The sequence below is a fragment of the Chelon labrosus genome (genome assembly GCF_963514085.1).
Source record: "Chelon labrosus genome assembly, chromosome: 22".
Lineage (NCBI taxonomy): Eukaryota > Metazoa > Chordata > Actinopteri > Mugiliformes > Mugilidae > Chelon > Chelon labrosus.
Window position 1 is genome coordinate 9,893,162 of NC_140355.1, and position 25,509 is coordinate 9,918,670.

The following is a 25,509-nucleotide window of genomic DNA, read 5'->3' on the forward strand; positions in this document are numbered from 1 at the left end:
TTAAGGTAATGAGTCACAGCTCAGAGTGTTAGAGTACATAGTGAAGACAGCTCTTTGTGGATATAGAAAGAGCCCCCGTTTTAAGACATGCTGCAGGACAATGACCTGACACATACAGAGAAGACAGTCAACTGTAGCGCTCTTGACTGGCCAAGTCAGCTGAACTTAATCCAGCTGAGCATGTTTTGCACTGGTAGAAGACAAGACTGAAGGCAAAAAGCTAAAAGGGATGACACCAGTGTCATCCGATGTCCAGCAGTCAGAGTTCAGAACTTTAAATGAGACGGCTTTATTAAAGTTCTTAACTTGTCACACTCCTGTCTCTCCCCTACACTGTTCCCGTTCCACTGACACATGACACATGGATATAAATAACCCCAAATTAATGTCGAGTTTCAGCTAATCCACATATAAAATCCAGTGAAGTGAAATTCAAAGCCAACACAACAGAAAACTGTCAGTATCCTACTACTTCTGAAAGAAAAGAAAGAAAGATAGATGGACATGTAATGAAAGGAACCTCTTATTCATAGAATGAGCCAAATTAAGTTACATATTGTGATTCCTAGGTCACCTTTTTGATGGTTACTAGGAAATGGGTTTATACTGGAACAATTGCACAAGGTCCAAGAAAAAATGGTTAACAAACACAACTCTATTTATAGACTTTGGTGTGTAGTTCATACTGCAACAGTATGAACATATTTTCCACTACATATAGATGATAGCCTAGCCACTGAAAAAATTTTTTAAAAATGTGTTAGGCTCTTTATTAATAATGACAGAAGACACTATGATAAAATAATCACCATTCAGTGGCCACATGAAAAACAGTCAGGCCCAATTATTTTAAACACAAAGCTTGCACTATTTAATTGTCAGTAAGCTGGTTAATACAGCTCTGTTTGCTGAGAAGTTAATTGAGTTTGGACTTTAACACTCCAAATATGGATGCACTGGCAAGTGGCTTCAGATTGCTAATTGTATTATGATAATGACTATGTAAACATGATAAATTGTTATAATTGTTTTTATGAAATGAAAGGAAATACATACAGCATGCTGCAAAGAGATAAGGGCTGTTTTAATTTTTCTCACCGATAATGGCCACGTAAAAAAAGAAATGGCTTCGAGGACTTCATAAACTTTTATTATAGCGACTTGTTGAGGCAGCAGTTTGATGATGCATGGTTTCTAGCCAGTGGAGTAACCTTGAGATTTTGACTACATTTCTTAACTTTTAATGTCTCATTAAAAGCAAAAATGTGCGGAACTTATATGTTATGTAAGAAATAAACAAACCCACGCGTCCAAATCTCACCCGATGGATGGATGTTGGCAAAGCAAAGCAAGTTTAACTGAAATAATAACAGTGGCAAAACAATTATACAAGCTCCACCACGTCACTCCGATAAACAGCTGTGAATCTGCACGGTAGCATATGAACTCATGATCACAAATTACGAGAAGCGACTGGGTCACTCTTCTAATGAGTAGTGCTGCGCTCGCTAAAAATGTGTCCGTTCAGAGTGCACCGGTTGCAGCTTTGTCAATAAGCAGTCATGGAAACAACCAGCAAAGGTTGAATCAAATACGAGTTGCAATGCCTGCTAATGATGGAACTGAAAAAAGTTTTGAGCGGGATGCCAACGCACCCTGAGGACAACACTGAAAATGTTCATTCATTATCTAAAACTACGTATCCTGTAGAGGATCGCTGGGAGCTAGAACCTATCTCAGTTGGCACCAGGCAAAACAAGGGTTACAACCTGGACAGGTCGCCAGTCTATCACAGGACAAACACAGGAACAAACAGACGACCAGGCACAGGCAACTTTTATACAAAATATAGGGAGCGCTCATCCAAACATCAAACTCAACAATGCGCTTCCTTTGGTCCCCAGTGACACATCCACCAAGTATGAAGAAGACTGGACAAAAGGTTGTTGAGGAACGTGAAGATTAGACACACATAAAGAGATCAAGTGGAACAATCTTTTCTATGTGACTGATGAGATGGATGAACATGCAGCATCTGGAGCTTACTGAATGTAGATAACTGAAATATAATTACGTTCTATGGAGAATGAAGTGAAAGCTCTTGCAGTGAAGCCAGGAAAACCATACTTTAGTGACATTTGACCACATAGAAGAACCTTAGAATATCAGTTAATGAAACAGCAGCCTTCTGCCCAAGCTCACACTTAAAGAATATTTAATTCCTATTGCTAATACATCCATATGTGGGATACAAGAAAACACCAAGCATTTGCTGGGATCTGGAGATGCTCTCCATATTTTGATGTCGTGAAGTATTCATTATTCATGGTTGACGTCTTGGGGAAATTGTATGTTTGTATTCACATTATCTGGCCTGTCAACATGTTCACCGCAATGCATACCAATAGGTTGATTCAATATTGCAAATGTGACACCACATGCCTTATCCTCTTTGTAGTTTTAATACACACATTTACACACTGCAGGTTTAACTCCACATAAACCAGAGCACAACGTGAGATCTTCAGAAGCAACCAGACTGCCGACATCGAAGCACTCAGATATTTCATGTCTTGTTTTTGAAGTCCACAACAGAAACAACTTTTGACTACAGCTTTTTACTCTGTGAGCCTGCTTTTTATCTTAGTGTTCAGCTTAATGGCATTTGTACAATGGTGTTTTAATATTCATCAAGTGCACTCTAAAGGGTACACATTGTCTGACAGCACATTTTGCGGTTTAATACCTAAGTAATAGATTAAAGGCATGTAAGTCAGAGTCAACAAATAGTCTGATTAAACTGGGTGTTGACAGCTCGAGTTGACATCAGTCTTCACCTGTGCAGGAGAACGTGTAGGTAGACACCAATCATTGCTGGCACTCAGCAGCACTTGTCTGTGTACAGAATGCCAGACGCCCCGTTCAATAAAACTCTCATCTCTTTGTAATCGCTTCTGGCCTGCACTCCAACAGAGAAGCACACATGCACAGTTATATTGCCCACTAAACATGAAATGCAAACTCGTGTTATACTACTTTACAGTTTAAACCGACAGCCCCCGAAAACTGTTGTCTCGGGGCTAGGTTCTAAAACGTTAGCTCCCAGACTGGTACTGGGCTGCAAGTATTTGCTGCGGGGCCAAAGCCAATCAAGTACATGCAATCCTATATAAGTTTAGGCTATTTGTGCAGTAATTACACTGAACTTGACAGTTTGCCAGTGCTGTACCTTCCCTCACCACAAGAAGGAGTTCATGGCTAGAGATCTTGAGATTACTTTCCGAACAAAAGTCGACAGGCAAAACACCACAGGAAGTGGACAGGAAAATTCGGTTTAAAAGGTTGGTTTAAATCTTATTTTGGTTCGTTCATGTCAACAATTCTTGCAGATACACAAAAACTACTCAGTATTCTGTACTAGGATCGATATTTTCCCATTTTGCATGCTTTCCTGAGGCAATATCATAATTACAGGGAGTTTCCCCTGGTTGCAATTGCCTTAATGCTTACTCTGGGGGATCTCAGACTCTGGGTTCTGTAAAGCATCCACAGACAATTCGGATTTGAGCACTGTGGACAGCGCCTGGCATATACATATATATGTACACATACACAAAATTTCCAACATTAGCAGTTATTTTCAGAGAAATAAGCCTAGACTACCTTTAGCTGGCTTCACTGTCGACACTTCAAACTGCAGATGACCCAAGAAATCCAAAGAAATGGATCTGTTAACCATTTACGAGATGTCCTGGTGAATCGTCCGTGTCAGACAGAAGATCAACCAGCAAATGATGGTCGACTGAGAAGTGTATTGGTTGAAAAGCATCTCTGCCGGCATTGTGAATCAAAGCCAAGGCTGAATATCCAGAGACAGCCATGAACCTCGCTTCCATTTCAAATTTTCAACATCATATTCTACCAGTATCGAAAATTAAATTAATATACCGGATAAATACACTTTGGGGGTCACTGTCGAAAAATGCAGAGTTATATTAGTGAATTGCACTGTCTGTATTCATGCAATGAAAATGTGTAGTGCATGTTTAACCTGTGCGCTAACACAGTGCAAAAGAGGTTGGGGACTGAGGACTGAGTGTGGAAAAAGAGCAGTAAAAATAGTCAAAGGACAAGAAAGTGAAGTCTCAAGGAAAAATCTAATCGAAACCAAGACAGCTTTGGAAAAATGCAAGCATGGTTTGCCCAGTTAATTTGTTAATACAGAAATATTAAAGTTCTCAATGTCATTGCAATCACTATTTAAAAAAAGAAAAGAAAAAGATCAAGTTATTCATCATGCAGTGACAGAAAAGAGCACTTTGTATTGTCGTCCAATCAATGACTCACAATATTGTTCCTTTTGTGGCTGGGCTGGATATTTCAGAAAACTATTTCACAGTAGGAAGCACTTATCTTAACAAGTAATGTTCAGTTTAAATTCTCTGAGAATGAAAGTGGAATTGTGACATCAGGATGAGATAATTATACTTCCTGCCAGAGCCATTTCCCATACTTCAGAAATATTTAATGTATAGTTATCTTCCACAAGACCAAACATAGAGGGATAACAGAGAGAGATTGTGATGTCAATATTAGGAAATGACACTTAATACTGGAGAATTTGTTTGAGCAAGTTGACTTGTATTGGGAGACTTCAATTGATTTTAAAAGAGTGCATTTATAGAGGGTTTAATAACGGATTGCATGGCTCATTGAGAAGAAGAGTTTTTGTATCTTTTACAGTGCCAGGGTTACCTCCTGGTGGTTCTCTGTTTGGGTTTATAACATTCTCTGTTTGAAATCTCTTAAATCAATACGTTTAATAGACCCAAAAGTCTCAAATGATCGAAAGTACAAAGTGAAGAAGACAAGATAAGAGAAAGTTCTCTGTACTTACAGAGACGCTGGCATTGCTGTTTCCTCTTACTTTATGAGAGGCCTTGAGCTGTGATATTATAAACTCAATGAACTCATCTTGTAAATGCCAGCTCAGACAAATGCCTGCATATGGTTTACTTTAAATGACATAAAGGGGGAATCTGGGAAAACTGAGCAGTACAGAGCACGACCTGGGACCAGAGAGGTAGACAGGAATGGAGACAGTCAAAGTGTTTCATTTACAAGCTTAAAACGGGGTACATGCAGAGAACACGCCAGCTGAGTGCGCGCCACTTTTACTGCATCCTCCCATGAATTTTTGATCTCTCTCTCTTGCTGTGCTGTGCCTCTCTGTTCTCTCATTAGAAGAGACAGCCAGTGTGGCCCCCATCGCTCTTTACAGTACATCCCAAATGCTATCATTAGCGTTTTATTCATAGCTCCTAAAACTCACTCCATTTCATACTCAATAACATTGTGCTCACATTCCCACAACATTATAACTGGGGCCATTAGCAGGAGGCTCTGCATTAACTTTTTTTGTGGTCACGGGTAAGCACCGTAGTCAAGAATTATAATAATAAGGCTCATTTCTGCTTTCTCCTTTCAAATGTTTGCCAGATATTATACACTGAGGCGACAGAAAATAAGGAGCTGTGTCCTCTCCAGGCAAGAGAAACAAGTCCAAAGAAAAAGGGCCCTTACATCTTTAATTTATACACATTGCTATCGTGGCATCAGATACCAGCCAGCAGCACTCTAGCAGGTTGCCATGAGTCACACTGTCTCACTGTCAGGAACAGTATTTGGAAATGGCCTGATAGAGCACTAATAGGGTGTGCACTGAGGCCATCCACTGGCAAGCCAAGAGTCCTCGAGGCAACATTAGCCATCTGCATGCAGCTATAATACCTCTTATAGCTTAATTAAATCCTCCCGTGTATATACAGGCCTCTAATTTACTGCTCTACATTTCTCTTGTGCATTTTACTACAATAACTCTCTATATCACTTTCACCCCTGGTGAATTGAGCCCTGGGGTGCGTCAGGGCTTGCTTCTCATGGCCCTGATCATCATGTACTGCAAGAGGAAGACACAAGAACAAACGGACAGAGAGATCCAAACAAGAAAATTCTGTCCAACCTAACGAGACTTAACGTTATTATTTAGACCACTGTGTCTTCTTTGCTTATCTTTTTTTTTATTCACATGTATGTGTTATAGGTGGTATAGGTTTCTGTGTCAAGTTGATGCCGTAGCTTCGGCGACAGCCCAGACTATACGTCGACCCTAACGCCGTAGCCTGATGTGTACCTCCCCAGAAATGTAACTATGCGTCGCACCACAAGAACTGTGATTGGTCCGCCTGGTAGTAGCATGTTTCTAGCTGATTCTCCATCTCCGCAATTTTCAAATCAGTGGTTGTGGATCAATAAACATGGAACACATCGAGGAAAGGTTAACGAAGGTGGTTTGGAGATACAAACATTTGTATGACTCGACTTTTCGCCAAACATTGTTGAAAGTAAAGCAGGAAGTAGAAAGTATAACAGGATGTAGAAACAAAAATTAACCAGACCTGCAAAAAAGACACAGCGCCAACTAGCGTTTGAGTGGCCCTGTTACAGAGCAAGCCAGACCAACAAGCAAACAAGTATAAATGGCTCGCACCGGTGTCAGCTACACGCATAGGTTACGACATAAACTCTGCTTTAGGGCCCAACTAATACATGAGTTGACTACTAAGCTGATATTGCCAGCATTTGCTTTGCATACAGTAAGCAAATATATATATAAAGAATCTATTGGAAAAAGCAAGTCTCTTGTATTGCAACGCAACCAACACCATAATTATAAGAGAACAAAGAAACAAAGTCAATAATACTTGAATTCTACCTAAATGTATTTCTATTAATCACTCATTTCGTCAATTTTCTGTCTAACTAATCAATGCCAGTTCAATATTCACGCTTTGTTTGACTCCAGTTTGATCTCCAACGACTCCGGGAAAAGTACACAGCTCCTTAGTCTACGGGGAGGAAGGGAACAGAAGAGTTGGTTGTTACTAATTTTGTAAATTTATAGCCACTTTATGTATCAAGAACCACCAAATGTCCTCTGGTCTACTTTGCACTTGGAAGACATAAGATCTCAGCAGACTACTTCAGAGAACGTTCATGAGCACCACGATAAACGATGTATTAAAAAGACGATATGCAAAAAAATATAAATTAAGATAATGTCCACATGAAATATCAGATTATCTGTACATTTTCTGTCAATGAGCAGATAATTGTGCAAACAGTAAACTCCAACCTCCATACTCCAACCTACAGAAAAGACTCAAAGTTTGACTCTCTCAAAAAATGAAACCAAGCTCCCTTTGAGCATTTTATATAATTTCTTCCATCACAGTTTCTCTGTGGCGGTTGTAGAAATCATGCAATCCTTCACATGTGCATCTTTGTGACTGAGTATGAGTTGCACAGAAACGACGACACATATCATCTATACTGCAGACACACAGACAAACTTTATTTCACTCCTGAAACTCCACAAGTCTCCCTCGCTTCTCTCAGGGCCCCAAGATACAGCTTCAATGTACGCCAGTCAGGCTTTACTCTGAAGTTAATCCTGTCCATTCTGTCATTTGCCGTTTGTTTATTTTTTGCTGGCTTGCCTTCCCTCACCCACCCCTGCCTGGAGAGTCTTTCATTTGGCCAGCAAGGGCCGGGCTCCAGCACAGCGGAGCTCTCTGGCTTATTCTAATCAAACGGCCTCCAGAAACAGGACAAGGGTCCTCAGAATATGGGCAGGCTTTATCGGGGACGGCCGATGTATCACTGCTGACTTCGGCATTTCCTCCCCTAATGTTAGAGCGTGAAAGTACCAGGCAGGGGAAAAAAACAACAGCAGCTTAATATTTAATCTCACTAAAAGTATTTAGAGCTCACAGTACACAATAACAAAATCCAACAGATTGCCAGGCCAACAAGTTATAAATCAATATCTAATTAATGAGGAGAGTATAAATCACAGCAGGTCCTTTACTAATCAATAGTGGTATTTCTTACTCCTCGTTATGGCAGAATGCCCCCAAACTGCCCCCAACCCTTTATTTGCTAATACTGCAATTATAGGTGCTTTAGCAATTAAGGTAAATCAGTGGTGACACAACAGCTGATTGTTCAGCTAATTCCATCCTAATAAAAGTTCAGATTGAATCAACATGGACTTTTGTTTTTCTTTGAGTACGCGATTTTAGCATATGTTGCTAGAAATAAGGTTTAGTGTTTCAGTCATCTATCCACACCCACCTTAATTACTTTTTCCCGCACTGAATAATTTGATAGCGTTGATGAAGTTTTCACTGCTGCACACAGAATAACTAGCAACTTCCTCCTTCTCAAGTGGAAAGAAATGTCTCTCTTTTTTTGCCCTTTCGATCACACCCTTGTCATTTCCCTTATCAACACCTTGCCCTAGCTTTCCTCTGACTTCAGCATTGCAGTGCAGAATAACTTGGCTGCTGTGCCTTTTTCCCGAGCCATAACCGTAAAGAGATTACATTGTGTGGACACCGCTCTCCCCTGCTGTTGTATCGCTATTTCAGAAAAAGTGGGAGGGAAAAAAATAAAAATCCTAGGTGGTGTTGATTCCCCTGCCCTTCCTTTCATTTTATCTCCTGCTATAGGCTGTGAGATGTTCTGATGCCAGTGAGTGGCAGGGAGGAATCTGGGCTGGAGGGAATAGACTTTTTATTGATAATTGATATGAACCGAATAGTGCTACAGTGGCAACGTAAATCCTAGCTTCAAGTGCAGTTGGCTAACACAGTACAGGACCTGTGAGCATACTGTCAATCTCAGTTGGTTGGGGAAGAGTTGAAGTGAGGTTTCTGTGGGACAGAGGCATCTGTTCAGTCACTGAATAATAAATTGCTAGCCAAGCAGAGTTAAGTTCCCAGATCTAAGCTAAGCATATCTCAAATGTGCCCTTCCTGTCCTCCTCTCATCCCTTAGAATAAGTATATATGATTAGTCATTAGTTCTCATCTTGTCCTCCGACACCCTCTTGGTGCTTGGAACGGTTGTAATTAATTGCTTTCTCTGATGCCGTTAAAACTACCAGCAACAGGCTAGGAATCGTTTTCACTAGCAGTCAGCGACATGGAGGTAAAAATCGATGGTTTACAAATGCAAAGATGAGCCAGCTTCAACTTTTCTTTGGCATACGATTGACGCAGTGAAGCATCAACCAATCATACGTCAGTGTTTGCCCTACCATTATATTGGGGGGGGGTCATTTAAGGTGAACTTTCTTATAGAACAGGTCTATACCTTATTATTTTATTAAGCAAACTAATTAGCCTTGTGTTTTTGCTTGTTTGCATGTAATTGCTGTCTTACTTGCATGGTCACGCATTTACAATTCTTCTCTGCTCGCATCGCGCATTGTGGAGACCCACCCCGATGGGCGGACACACACATACATGCTTGAAAACAGAGGTGAACGTACGTATGTAGTGGTGAAAAAAAAAATAGAATAAACTGAGAAAAAAAATGTTTAGTTCAATGTACAGTTCAAATAATAGTTCAGTTGTTATCATGACTACGGTCATAATTCCTTCAGTGTCTGTGCCGGTGTCCATCTGCATCACAAAATATATAATAGTATATAACTAACTATATAAACTATATAAAATCGTAAAGGTACATACAATACAAAATATAAAATAAGTTGTAGTAGCGTAGATATGTACCCTCCTGTGATTGTGGGAAATAGGTGTGTGTAAAATCTCCTGGCTGGTGCTTGACTTATCCCCATGGATGCCATGAAATGGTGATGAGGTTTTAGCAGTCTCCAAGCCTGCCTGGTAACGTTATGAAAGAGTCTCTTAATTAACCCATGATCTTTTATTTTTTTTTAATAAACCTAATCAAGTGGTTGCCTTAATCTAACGTAAAAGCAACTGAAAAGTAATAACCCTAAAGGACATGAAACCCAGACTCCTGTTCTCGAACGTGTTGGGTTACTACCTCACCTGCATGCAGGTCTTATAGAATAAATCCATTCGGATGTTTACGTACGAGGACATGTTAAAACTTAAACTGACCAACATGGAGGTTTCCACAGCTACAGTGTACTTGTTACTGATTGGATCCAAGATCAGTGTACTAAGAGGTATGGGTGGTTTATTTTCAGAATAACAACAACAATTTTTTATTTTTTTTATGTAAAGTGTCTTTGAGTATCTTGAAAAGCGCTTTTAAATAAAATGTATTATTATTATTATTATTATTATTATTAATAATGCAGCTCCTCTTGAAGCCTGAAGAACAAATGTGAAAGCGGTTTCCAAACATTCTCTGTGGCCCCGTACTCACCACATCTCAAGCACATATTGCTGAGAGATGTGTAACAAACAGCATATTCTGTCCTTGAACTGGCAGACAATCAACTATAGTAGATACACTGCCTGGACAAAAAAAAAGTCGCCAACAAAAGAAAAAAGAAAATGTCACACACTCTAAAATTTTCTTGGACCACCTTAAGCGTTCATTACGTCACACATTTGCTGTGGCATTGTTTCGAATAAGCTTCTGCAATGTCACAAGATTTATTTCCATCCAGTGTTGCATTCATTTTTCACCAAGACCTTGTACTGATGATGGGAGAGTCTGACCACTACTCAAAGCCTTCTCCAGCACATCCCAAAGATTCTCAATGAGGTTAAGGTCTGGATTCTGTGGTGGCTAATCCATGTGTGAAAATGATGTCTCATGCTCCTCTTTCACAATTTAAGTCTTTCACAATGAATCCTGGCATTGTCATCTTGGAATATGCCCGTGCCATCAGGGAAGAAAAAATCCATTGATGGAATAACCTGGTCATTCAGTATATTCAGGTAGTCAGCTGACCTCATTCTTTGGGCACATAATGTTGCTGAACCTAGACCTGACCAACTGCAGCAACCCCAGATCATAGCACTGCCCCCACAGGCTTGTACACTAGGCACTAGGCATGATGGGTGCATCACTTTATCTGCCTCTCTTCTTACCCTGATGCCCCCATCACTCTGGATCAGGGTAAATCTGGACTCATCAGACCACATGACTTTATACTCCCTAGCAAGTTGAAGCCTTTTTTTCCCCGGTTAGCCTCACTGATTAGTGGTTTTCTTAAGGCTACACAGCTGTTCAGTCCCAATCCCTTTAGTTCCCTTCTCATTGTACGTGTGGAAATGCTCTTACTTTCAGTATTAAATAGTCCTGAGTTCTACTGTTGTTTTTCTTCAATCTGATTTCACCAAACGTTTAAGTGATCACCGATCACCAGCAATCAGGATTTTTTTCCAACCATATTTCTCCCTCAAAGACGATGGTTCCCCATTATCCTTCCAGTTTTTAATAATGCGTTGGACAGTTCTTAACCCAATTTTAGTAGTTTCTTCAATCTACTTAAATGTTTTCTCTGCTTGATTCATGACAGTGATTTGACCCTTCTCAAACAGACTAACATCTTTTCCATGACCATGGGATGCGTCTTTCAACATAGTTGTTTAAGAAATGTAAAGCTACTCATTGCATCAAGATAATCGCCCATGCAGTATTTATCCAATAAGAGGCTAGTACCTATTTGCTTAGTTAAATCCAGGTGATGACTTTTTTTTTTTTTTTGGCCAAGCAGTGTATTTTCTAAGCATATATGTGTAGGCTGTCCCACCCATCATTCATCCACGACAATATTAGCCCCAACACACTCCACCAGTGTACCCCAGCTCTACGGACGCATAATGGCCTTTTATTGATTCTCCCCTCTCTCTACGTCTTTCCTCTCTTTTCTTTCTCTGCTCTCTGCACTGCAATGAGAGGCTGTTAGGATAAACTGTTGCACAAGGAGTGAGTCATGCCTCATCTTAAGCTGGCCAACAAGAGTGTGCACGTGCTTGTGCCAGAGTTAGTTGTATGTGTATGTATGTACAGCTGAGTGGGTTTGTGTGTAAGAAAATAATATAGAGAATCGGGGACATGAGTGTTTATCTGCCGTTATGTGCAAATAGGCTTCACAAATAAGAAATGCATTTTAGACCTTTATAACCCCAGGAGGGTATTAGGCATTCAGGCAATGCCCGGTGAGAGGTAGGTGGATTTCATGGAAAAAGATATTGGCTCTTGTGCCTTATGCCTCACTCAAGCTGTTTTGTTTGGTATTTCACAGAATTTCATTCAAGAAGTTGTATATATTGTCATCACATGGATTTAAAGCAAGCTTAATCCATATTATTGTCTATCTAAGTACAGCGTTCACAATAAATGTTGCTGGAGCTCATTAAGACACTTCTCATGGTGCTGTTCCAGTCCAGAAAACACACAGAGTAATTTTATAGGTGTTTGTTCGATCAGCGTCATATCATTATTAGCAAAGATACTCACTCACTTACCTTTACGGAGAAATATGCATAAGAGATGATGTGAAGGTCTTTGTAACCAGTACTACACATAATATGTCTAGGGCTGCTACAAATGATTATTTCTTATCATTTATTTGATTAATCTATTCATATTTTCCTGAGAAGTAAATTAAGTTACCAAACAATAAAAATGACTTCAACCATTAAACTTTTATTCACATATTCTTTCATAATAACTTTTACCGTCTATTTTATGATGAAATCTATGAATGAAGAAACCATTTCAAACTTTAACTTTCACCTAATGATCTTATTTATCATAAGTCAAAAAGCATCATCATAATTTATCTGCACATGCTTACACCCACTTAGAGCTTAGAACTCGATTGGAAATCTGTATTGTTTCATTTTCTAGGTCTATTCGTGCATAAACCATAAGCAAACCTGCAAATGGACTGTAAAGTAGTGTGGCTATATTAGCCACTGTGCTCTATTTTCGTAGTCTTTGTTGAGTGTCTGAAAGACAGATACAACGACAACTCCAAGACTCTGGCTGCCAACCAACAATCCATCAGAAAAAAAACAACTCATTGTAATAGTGCCAAATACTGCGTTCTCATCGTTTCCAGTTCACAAAGCCGGTGGATGTTCTCTGTAAAGCTGCTCAAGCACAGCGGTTGTGCTGCTGTGGTAGGCAGTTTAATTTTTATACAGAGTGCATCTTATTGAGTGCCTGTTTAGAGAATTCCCATTCTGACAATCAGGATTGGTCTTTTTTTGGGATAAGTTTCTTTTTCAGCATGTGCGGTAGACTGATTATTTACATAATCAATGTCATTGATTGCGTTGGCGCATCGTTACAGCCGTAGTCACTGGGAACCCAGAGACATGGAATTCACTCTACAATCCATGCTGAGAAAGGGAGGGATAGCATATTCTCCCAACAATTAAAACTCATTTATCATTGTGAAACCAGAAATGTATTGTACGCCTTATGTTTCTGTAGGTAAATGAAAGCACTAAATAGCTCTCTTTTTTTGCCAGAATACCTAATTTGTTTCTTGCATGTTTCTTGCTGAGAGTTTGTTTCCCCTCATGGCAGGATAAATAAATTAAAATTCACAGACAGTGTGAGAAGGATTCGATATAAGCAGACATTCACGTAAGAAAAGCCTTGGATCAGCTGCACACATTTTAACAAGGTTGTTTAAAAAGCCGATGTTCACGTTGGAAAAAGCTGAATGGCATTATTTGCTCTAAAAGCCACTGACTGGATGCTTCAGTAAAAGCTATGGTGTACAGTTAATTAGAACGCTTGTGTCAAAGCACAACTCCCCGAGACTTTGCTAGATTTGACAAATTCCACCTCCATTTTCTCGACTTGTAATAATTCAATAAAGCAGCAAGTTGCAACTAAATTTAATAAGCAACAAGGACAGCTCATGGTCATATTGCCTATACTGGTATATTTGGTGCAAATTTCAATTCATTAGCAACGCAAAAGGAATTTACACATCCAGTTTTACCTCTTGTTGAAAGGCATGAAATTCATTTATCTGTATCTAAATGACATCTTTTTTTTTTTATCTCAAAGGTGGCATGAGGGTGAAGAAACAAAGCAAGTAGGAAAAAAAAAACGTTTTGATGAACAAAGAGTAGTCTGGAGAAGAGTTTTCGTTTGCCTTTCAAAGAGTTGGGGTTCTTAGTAGTCTTTTATTGAAACTAAGCTGTGATGAGCAGGATCCACCAGCAAATCCTCTGTACAACCAACACACTGAGAGCTCAAGGATTACCAGGCGTTGTCTTAATTGATCTCATTATCTTCTCCCTGCTCCTCTGTAAGGCCTTACACTCTCAAGTGTACCTTGTTATATCTTTTGAATGACTGCAATTATGGGTAACGTATTCTTGTCAAAGTTGAGGTGAATTCTGGGGATATAGCTATAAAATGGGGGGGGGGGGACTGCAGTGTGATTCTAATTCAGTGTAAATCCTCCATTAAAGTCAGAACAAGTACTACACAGGTGAATATAAAGCTATTTGTGATTTGAACAAAAACCTGCCATGCTGATAAATGATGTCTTAAGGGACAGGATTGGTCGGGGGTTGAAGACGAAACGTTCAAAATGAAAAAAAAAAAAAGGGCATAGAGCAGGAAGTAAGTGAGCTAGTAGCAGACCTATGTCACCCAGGGTTACATTAGCTGCCATTAAAAAATGTCAGCAATCAGATTTTTGATAAGAATGAAGAATTTCTTTCTGCTTTAATTAGAATCTTTGAGGGCAATACTTAAATCTTTTTAACATATATACTGTAAATATACTGTATGGTATAGTGGCACAAGTGATGTATATACCCATACCCATGTTAAGTATTCAACTAATGCACCAAGCAAAATAACACTACTCCATGTCTTTGTATTATAAACAGTATTTCAGACGAAATAAGTACTCCGAACACGCTCTGCAAAATTTGTGATGGCCATTTATCACCCTTTCCGGCTTAAAAACAAGCAAACAAATCAAAAAACAGCTAAAAATAACAGTTACATTTTGTTCGCTCCTCACTCTTAATCGGCAATCCGTACCCCTGTACCCTCCCTCCCCCGAAGCACAGTTTGTTTCACTAGTGTGTTTTCTGCATTCCATGGTCTAGTTCATGGAACATAAGTACGCCCGGTCCATGGTGAGGGTATCGTGGGCCCGGACACAGCTGATGATGTAAGCATCCTCGAGCATGGAACGGAGAGCTCTCACTGCCCGTGCCCATTGTTCCGTGCAGGCCAGCAGGAGAGCAGGGGAGGGAGGCAATTATACTCGGGACGCGGAACAAGGGAATCATGTCTAGTGTGAGCACAAACCAAGTAAACCCAGTCAAGCAAACACCCTTGTGCTCTGCGCTGGTAAACAGTACAGCTCATGCGTGCTCATTATCACGCTGGACTACTTGAACACGTTTCAAAGGGACACCTGATGTGATGAAAACTATAGTCAACAACTGAAGAGGTTGTCGCTCCAGGTTGAGAACAAGGGGTGAATCAAACTTGAGACTAAATAATCTGAACTGCCATCCCCAGCCGAGTCTTTTCCCTTTTGAAAAAGCCTCCAAAGCTTTGACTATACAAATTGAGCTTATCTCATCTATTGCTGTGCAACCACTGTTGTAGTTGATTTTTCATAGCTGTATAAATATACAGTGTTTATTCTAGTTTATTTTTTATTTCTTTATGTAAAGTTCATACTAGTGTTTTGGGTGACAAAGAATGTGACACTGACTAAAGTAATATCATCACACCGATTTATAGCACAGCACATGCACAGGCTTATCCGCAAACATGTTAATACAGTTCTCTGTTTAGTCTTGGATCATTACACTTAATATTCAGCATTTCAGTCAGAGAGACTTTAAACTTTCTGGGAACGCTCTATTCTTCGATCAAGCAAAATATCTGTGCAGCAATAATGAGAAGAGTCTAAAAAAAAGCTGCTGAGCATACCCACTGTGCAATTAATATGAAGTTGACAATACATGGTTATCTGGTAGCTAACAAGCTGGTGAATGCACCGCTGGTGGTAAAGCCTGCCTGGGGCAGCCAAGGAGTGTGTTGTTACAGTGATACTAATGCGAGTCTTTTGGTGTTTTTCCTTTACAGGACACGGAGATCCTCAACACGGCCGTCCTCACTGGGCGTACAGTCGCAGTCCCGGTAAAGGTAGTCACAGTGGGGACAGACGGAGCAGTCTCTGATGTTACAGAGTCAGTGGAGTGCAAGTCAACAGACGAACAAGTTATCAAGGTCAGTGGTGCACCTGCTTTGAGCAGCTACTTTTATTTAGGGACGGGTATTGATGCCGATTTCTTGATTTGATTCAATTCCGATTCACAGGGTCCAGATTTAATTAGATTCAATGTAATATCAATTCATTTAGAGATATTTCACTTTCAAAACAATTTTACTCAACGCTAAAACTAATGCCATCATTGGTGTTGGAGATTTGTGTTTTTTTTAATCTTGCATATGGCTTTGCTTTTGTGCAGCTATTCTCCGTCATTATACTTTTGAAATCCAGTCATGTTTCAAGACCAGTGCCATCAAGGTCGTAGCTTCTGTCATGTTTTGGATCTCCGTAACACATGGATTTCAACAAGAGGATGCAAAATATGAGCCGTACATGCAGAAAAAAATTAATAAAATGAATTTTTTAAAAGTTAACAGTGGGTGTTGAAGAAATCAGAAAAGACAGAAGAAAAACAAACTCTTCCCATCTGCACTTGTTTTTTATTAGGTTGTAACCCATCAGCCATATTTATTCATCTTGTCTAATGTGGCACAATTCAAGTAGGCAGCAGCACAGATTCATTTAAGGCAAAAGCTGCTGTTCATTTTTATACTGTATGTTGCTCATCGGATTTAAAATTCTGGTGTTATAACCGAGGGATCTCACAAAATGGCAACAAGCATTAAGTTGATGGATTCTGGCAAGATCAAGCCATTAATTGTATAACTGACTGATTAAGTAAAATGTGTATATGGCAGAGTGCAGGATGAGTCATCCACACTTTTAGATCATTTTCTAAGAAATTACAAACACCATTAAGAATAGTGACAAAACAACTTTTGTTAATGTGTTGCCCAAGTAGTTGGGAAAGTGCATATAAAAATAATACTTGGGGATATCTTTGTCTGATGTAATTAATAATTTGTGGTTTTACCATAAAAAAAGTACGCCTACCTTTGATAATAAATCAAATGTAAAACATAAGCTTCAAATGACCACATCTCACTGATCACACTTGGACCTGGATTGACTTCCCAATTTACTATAATGTCACAAATGCGCACAGTTACACATCTTAAACTCACATTCTGAGGTGAGGATAGAGACATTTCCTAGACTACTACATTCAAAATCCGCACATATGAAAAGCACAGTAAAAAACTGCAAAACAATGATGAGAACAAACGAACTAGGGGACCAGCTGGTAATGCAAAACCAAATAAATAATTATGACATAAAGCGCTTTCTAAATGATTTTCCTACAAACAAAGGTCTCAAAATCTAGTCATAACTGTTAATTAATAATCTGACAAGGACCAAAACAAGTGACAGCGACAAGGTCATATTCTGTCTGCACAGTTTTTCATTAAAGATCACAGTCACCAGTGTTAACTACATGATCCTTTGTCCCTACAGCAGTCAACATCAGCATTTCTTAGTACTGTGGTATTTTTCACACTCATCAGTGTTTAACACAATATTTTGTGAGACCATGGCCATTTTTGTTGTTATTTTACAGTATGTGAAATGTCTGCAGATACAATAAGATTTTATCAGTCCATCATTAGCGTAATGATGCGAATGTTGCATTTAGCGACAAAATAACAGCAGCCTGTGCAGTCCTTTAACATGTATACTAAACCAAAGTGTGTTTAGACGTGGCATTCTATGGACAAATGTATGTAAGATTAAACAAAGTATCAGCAAATAAAACGAGTTGACTTTCAATCTAACTTTGCTAGCTAGCGCTTATAAAGTTAAGCTAGTTCAGAAGTCGTTTCGACCAACTCTTTTAAAAAAATTTAAATCTCCATGGTCTAAAAAATCAAGAGCACAAACACTGGATTTTAAATGGTGGCAGTAACGTACACTTCTATTCGTGAACAACCAAGTAGCTTCACATGCTACGTTAGTTCCGTATGTTGTCCGTGTCGTTTCTCCGTCGGGTCAAATTAAGTATAGAGCAGGTGAGCGATTCTTCATAAGACCAATTCAGAGTAAATAAGACCCTGGCGGGCCACCATAGAATTAACATTGAATGGAAACCCTGCTCATCATTCCATTTCTGGGCAATCTTTGTTTTTAACAGCAATAATCCAGTAATTATAATAATAATCCAAAGTTTCCCATTACTCACGATATTCATGAATGTCCATGTGTATATTCAGCCTCTAAAACCCCTTTTCCCAAACTGTAGTTAGTTAGTTAAGCTTGGTACAGGTACTGTAAATATGTTCTGTATTCTTAACATTAACTGTTATATAGCACCTTTTCTTACTTTATTCTATTTCTTCATCTAACCCTAACCTTGTATTTTTGCCCTGCCGCTGTAACGACTTAATTTCTCCTCGGGGAACAACAAAAGTCTTTTCTTATTTTATTACACATGGTGGCGGACGGCCACATACTGTCGATCCAGTTCTCTGCTGCTCACGTTACTAACCTTAAAATAATATTAAAACAGTCATGCAAATATTGTTGCGTGAGAGGTGGCTGCATGCAACGAGAAGATTCATCAGTCTGTAGCGGCCTGCCAATAGTATAACTTTAGCCAACTGTAAAGGTGACAAACTGCTCACCGTGATTGATTATCTGTCTCAAGTAAGTTTCAAATCTCTGTAAGGTGATTTTCATCGGCTTTCAGAAAGCGTAGGTAATTAATCTAAAACCCTATTGAATAAAACCTTATTGAATGTCCGGGAAATGTTGCACAGGATTTGTTGTTAAGTTAGAAAATGTAAATGAGGGAAGGTGACGACTGAGCTTTTTACTGCAGCCACAGATTTAATAGCCGTCTTCCAACGCTGCCCCTGTGTATTGCGTGGAAGCGCGATCGAGAAAGGAAAATGAAGAGAAATAACAAAAATAAAGTGTTTGTTCCTAATTGTGAGTATGCAGGATAGAAAAAGAACAGTGTTACGAGTGTGTCTGTGTTATACTGCATCGCTGATTTTGTGTGTTTCTGTGTACAGTACATGCATATCAGAGAGGAGGAGAGAGGAGGCAGATCTCTCAAAGGGTTTAATTATCCACTGAAGTAGTACCGCACATTGTGACGTTGACCTCAGTAGCATACTCCCCTGCCCAAGCGTCTGGTTAGAGAACAGTAAGCGGTACCCCTCCTCTCTCCACCGTATTTTCAAAGGAATCTCAGAATAAATCACTTTTTGATGAGAACACATCTCCAGCTTTTCTCTGTGTTTCATTGAGACTTGGAGGGTTAAGTTCTTCTTTCTTGCAGTATGGATTGTGTTGACCTTCCCTTATCAACAATGTACTGTCTATACGAACAGCGCTGTTAAACTGAAAATTATTGCAGAGCTGAAATAGCGGTAAGGAGTCGACTGACAGAAACTTGTGTTCTTAGTCTTCTGTGACAGTTTTGATTTCATATTCATGAAAAACAAGTCAGTTAAACACCACACTTTTACATTTTAAAATGTATAATAATACACTCTCTTGGTCTCTGTGGTTAAGAGATCATTTCCAGGTGAAAAAGATTGTGTCTGGATAAGCAATTCAGCTGTACTTATCTCCTTAGGACAATCAAAGGAGATAAATACCACCCTCGGGTGGTTAACACATGTATAGTTGAACTGCTGTTATTTCGTTAGCAGTCACTCGGGTATCTATGACACTGGCAGGAAAAGCACAGCAGTCGTCTGGAAACAGGCGTGGGTAGCAGCTGCTTATTTGAATTTAAAGCTACTATGTATATACAGAAAAAGCAAAATCAGGGATATATAGACATGATTGAATGATTCTTTTGACCAACGCACTAGGGATTAAAGCCTCAGTTTATGGGCCAGGTGAGCAATAGGTGTGTCTTGAATTAACCTTCGCTAGTCTATGATCACGCTGGCGTGACGTTTTCAAAGTGCCGTAACAAAAAAATTAGGTCATCGCTGTCAACTTTCAGTCGAAAGAGCAGCTTGAAACTCTCTCCGAGTTTTTGTTTGACGTTGATAGACCATGAGAACCGGAAGTCGACCATAGGAGTTAGTAGCTGGAAATAGAGGCCAGAAGACAGAGTTTGAAATATTTGTATATAGTTGATTACATGTCAATTTGATCTCTTATGTTACATTTGCACTATTTGGGACAGCTCGACAAACCAAAACAAGAAGGTTTTGTCTTCTGTTTTGAAGTGAATCATTCTACGTTTCTGCTTTGAACCCTGCAGTGTAGCCAGTAAACATCTGAGCCTCACCCTAGTATGTTTCCATAATGTTGAATGAAGTAAATTGCACAGTTGCTGCTGTGTGCAATCACAAAGGAAAGATATCTTATGCTTTGTGATGTAGTCTTTTATCATTTTCAGTTATGAACTCATTCATGTATGCCACCTGTATTAGTTTGTGTTGTGTCCTTATCTTTGTGCCGCTACCACTTCCTGATAAGTAACACAATTAATTGTTTCCACTGAGAGCTGGCATTGATTTGTGAATGTTTTCATGATGCGCCAATGGGGATAATAGATCCCAAAGACCAGGCAAGTGCTTAATTCTTCATGTGGGGAAGAAGATATCACCTTCCAGTGATCTCACTGCAGTCGTTATGGTTATCTTATATCTCTCATATGGACGATACAGATGGCACTAGAGTGTAAAACCAAGGTGCAGCAAAATTGGGAGATTGAAAGGTGGCGATGGTTTGACAGCATGTGGGTTGGAGAGAGAATGAACAAGGAAAATGGAACAAAAATAGAAGTGAGACTCAATGAAGAGTGAAGTGGATTCTTCCAGCTCACTTTCTGGTTGGTTGCCTTTAGAAACCCTGCACATTAGTGTGTATGTTTCACATGTGTGATATTGTGACTTGTTTTTTTTTTTTTATTATTATTTTTTCAGTTTGCACACACGCACTGGATGTTTCACATCATTATCAACCCTCATTAATTCTTGACAGCTAACAAGGGCAGACATCACTGATGCTTATAATGAAATAGTATGTTTAAAATGAATGCACGCCACTTTACATACATGCCCAGTATATGACAGTGTGACACTGCTATTCAGCTATCATCCGCACTAAAAATGAAACTGAAAATATTACACACAAAAATAGAAATAAATGAATCTGATTACGCTTATGTTTATTAATTTGTAGATTTTTACGATCTTAGACTAATGAATGATACACTTATAGATCACATTTATGTTTGTCTCCCTAGTCTGGTAGTGAGAGTAATTACTAAAATTGTCGACCAACTGTGAGCCAGACCAAATGGTGCATGTAATTGCCATTAATCGTTTATCTTTCCTTGGAAAGTTGAATTTCTTCGTTATCCCGACCATCCCAATCAAAAATAAAACTTCCAAGGTTCTACCAGAGCCCGTCTACGGAGAGCCTTGCCACTCTCTATTAAGTCCCATTGTAACGAATTTTGGTTGCAGTTCCACCAGATTTCCACTGGGGGCGATCGCCATGAGTGCAACATGAATGGGAGTCTATGGAGCTAAACGGCTAAATGTGTCTCTTTCACCCGATTGTCGTTGAGAAATCTCAGATTTGACTGTAGGTTTTGCAAGTTCAACATGGGTTATAGGTCAAAAGTTGAATGAACGAGAACTTATGTCCTTTCGTTTTCTTACAGGTTGAGTTGTTGTTGCCCATAACACGCTAGCATTGTGCTAATGAACGCTGATTGGTCAGTGAAGGACTGATTACGACCAGAGATACCGCTTGACGGCATCGTGGCATCCGAAGCGGGACCAGAATGTTAAGGCGGACTTTTTCGCCCAAGTTTTTTTTTTCAACGTAACAACTTTTTTTTTTGGTTGCTGGCACTTTTATCTGCCTATGGTTATGTATGTACTGTGATATTTATTTACCTGTGTCAGCTGTGTTGTCCATGCCTCGAGAGAAAAGAAAGTGCAGAGCGCGAAAGCACCAAAGCAGTGACTGAAGGATTGCCGTAAAGCAGTATCTCTGGTCGTACGATGTGTATGACGTCATTGACATTTTAAAATACTTTTTAAAGCAAATAAGTGACTCTAAAAAATCTAACACCCAGCAATGTGTAATTTCTTTGCATCTCCTTTCAAATACAATATTCAAATTACTGCACATAAAATTATATCCTGAGAAAAGTGGATTTTGAGGGGTATTGTTCCATAGACCTCCATTCATTCTGCACTCGTCCTGAGAGCGCCCTCATATGGAACCAGAGTGGAACTGCAACCAGTTCAGAAGCCGGAAGTTCACTGAGAGTGGAAGTTCTCCCCTTATTAGACATTCTCTGGTTCTACCTTCCTCCCAGTCGCCAGAGAGTTACATATGTGACTAACTTTTCTGCCACAGGCTCCTTCATACTCCTGGTTGCTATTAGTTACTTCATCTCCATTGCTATGGTTACACAGAAAATCATTGCTGATTGACGTAAAATGGCTCGCTACCAGTGCATTTGCAAATTTAAAACTGGTATACTGTGAAATACAAGGAGGTTCACTCGGTGCTGACTTAGTTAACCAGCATGATGGGAAACTGTTTATCGAGGGCAATGTAAAGCCCCATCCTCACATAAAGCAATTTCTTCATCGCCCATTGCTTTGTAGTTGACAGTTAGTTGCTTAGTGGACGTTTCAGGCCCTGTCTAAAGCTCCAAGGTTGCTGTGCTGAATTTGGTGGTACCAAAATAATGCACTGTCTATGCTTCTGCGTCAATTTCACGCCGTAGCTACGGCAACAGCCCAGACCCTAATGCCAAAGCCTGACGTGCACCTCCCTAGAAATGACAGCGTCGCAGCGACGCTTGGTAGTAGCATATTTCCGCTTTAGTATTTCCAGCTGCTTCTCCATCTCCACAATTTTCAAATTGATTGTTGTGGATCAATAAAGATTATGACACATAAGGATTATTGATTCTCTTGATTCTTGTATGACATTTTGTGCAAACTTTCAGCGAAAGTTTCAGTCGCCATTGTTGAAAGAGAAGCAAAAAAAAATAATTACACTAGGTGCGTTGGTTATGCCGTCTTTGTCACACAGAGGCATAAACTGCGCTTAAGTCGTGGACATATTTTCTTACTTTAAGTGTGTGGGGAAATCTATGTGAATGATTTTGATAAGCATCTAATGTTTGTCTACTTCGATGAAACACCAACTATTGTCTAATGTACATGGTTAAAAAGATGACAAGAGACTAATTAATTAATTAACAAATTGTCCACTGTAGTCGCATGAAACGACTTTATATTGGCAATTTTTAAACCCTAGTTTGATGGGTTTTCACGATGAGTTGATGTGAGCTTGACTGAAGTGTTAACTACAGTTTCAGTTAAATTAACAGTTTCATTTATAAAAGTGACAGGTTCAGTGGGAATTAAGGTGAAACCTTACACTTTCCTCTACTTTGATTGCAGCTTATGAATTGTTCCAACCTGTTCTCATTACAGAGAGACAGAACACGTAGGAGGTACAGCAATACTGGAGTAGACCGAGGGTGAGAGTGAAGTGGGAGAGAAAGAGAAAAAATGAAATGAAAGGGAGGAGGAGGAGAGGACTGACAGACACCAAGCTGTCAGTTTTGTCCCTCAGAGAGAGGGGCTGGTCTGACATCATTTGAGAGTAAAACTGCCAAGTTATATGCAAAGAACTGGAGACAGACGACAGTCTTCTTGTGACTGGTTTGTTATAAAGAAGCAATTGTTAGTGCTGAGGACATGTGCCGAAATTACTAGTTGTGCCAATCAAGCTTATGATGGTATTTGAGATTGAAATGAATTGAAATACAAGTGATTACAAACAAAATTTGATGACAGATTGCTAAATAGATTGTGTCCTCGGGGAAAAATGTTGATGAGGAGATTCTGGCGCTTTGAAGATGATGACAGATATTTCTGATGTTCCTGCTACATCATTTCTCTGTGTTGGAGACGGATCTGAGAAACTTTGATAGCTGATTGGAGTTGTACTTTGTCCAGCCAGTCATAATTTGGTTTGAGCGAGTGTTTTGTTCTCTGCTCGGATGAAACAGGTCTGTGTGTCTTCAGAGCTCCATCTGTTAAGTTGGACCAAAGTCACATAACTTGTGAGAATATTGTGCCGCAGACACACAAATTAAGGCTAGATGAGCACACATTCAAACGCAAATATACACACGGAAAAGAAGAAACCTGACACTGGAGCTTTCACTTAAGCAATGCCAAATCTCCAGTATTTTAGAAGAAGCTGTTGACTGGATAAAATACCAGAAAATAATCTTTCTTACAGCAGTCCAAATGAATAAATGTTATTACTACATCCATTTAATTGATGATTAAATACAGAAACAACACAGTGTATCCCCTCTCGTAAAGAATTGAATATGCATTTCTTCTTTCTTTATCTCTTTGTATGTGTCACTTATTTTATTCTCTCTTATTTTCCCCCATTTCACATCAGGTGTCAGAACGCTGTGACTACGTCTACGTCAACGGAAAGGAGACGAGAGGAAAGAGCAGGGTGATGCTCAACTTCACCTACAGTTTTCTGAGCGCGCAGCTTGAGATGAGTGTATGGATCCCCCGCCTGCCTTTGGCCATCGACGTGGCCGACCCTGAGCTCAGCCAGATTAAAGGCTGGAGGGTTCCTGTTAGTGTGGGCAACAGGAGGTAAGACATGATTATTTGTTGCATCTACAGTACACTGTTGTTTTATGCATTGAGATTAAATTGGCCCCTAGTTTTGAATTATACAAACACTGCAGTCCTACATCAGCGATTTTAAAACCGCTAAGAGTAGAGGACTCTCAACACAACAAACAGGATCCTTGCTTCTTAAACTTAAAAGAATAAAGTCTTGAACAAGCCAAACCCTTGGTTGTTAAAGGAGAACAAATGGTCCCTCCAAAAAAAAATGTTTTGGTCTATATAGCAAATATTTTTTATATAACTCAGTATTTGAATTATTACTGTATTAAGGCTTTTGGTTGTGCAAAATTCAGGCAGTGGCCACTTTAGGTGACAGGTGGATTCTGTCTGAGTCTACTTTCACACTTAGTTTGTTGTTCCCAAGTGTATCCCCCTTGGGCTTGTGTGAACACAGCGATAGATTTTTTCAGAACAAATCACTCGAGGTGAGACCAGTAAGAGAGCGGTGGTCTTAGCCCGGTTGCAATTGTGTTACCCATATATCAAACCAAGCAATTTACCTGATGTGTTTTTGGAAGATAAACTGATGGCTGAATACGTCGCATTTTATCCTTCTGAGGTGTCTGCCAGCAGCAGCAGTGCACACTCTAATCATAGACATCAAAAGGTTGTATTCTATTGAAATCAAATTTTACTGCCAAGTTATGATAAATCACAAAACTGTTTAAAGGCGCGTAGTGTTGAGGTGGTGTCAGGACTTTTTCTTGACCGATTTGTCTCGAATGTTGTCATATTACTCGTTAAACCGTAAAGAAATCCAGGTGAGAGAGCTTCCTCAGGTCACTAATTATTTGCTAAGTCTTA

At 39.5% G+C, this 25,509-nt stretch overlaps 1 protein-coding gene across 1 annotated transcript in view; it reads left to right on the top strand.

Moving 5' to 3' along the window:
* Nucleotides 1–25,509, top strand: part of LOC311507655 (transmembrane protein 132C) — a gene marked incomplete at its 3' end in the record, with an annotated part of 159,112 nt that overhangs the window by 122,005 nt on the left and 11,598 nt on the right. Inside the window, exons 5-6 of the mRNA XM_084572085.1 lie at nt 15,946–16,096; nt 24,465–24,666. Of these exons, the coding sequence (XP_084428211.1) occupies nt 15,946–16,096; nt 24,465–24,666 (353 nt within the window). The remainder of the gene's footprint in view (nt 1–15,945; nt 16,097–24,464; nt 24,667–25,509) is intronic.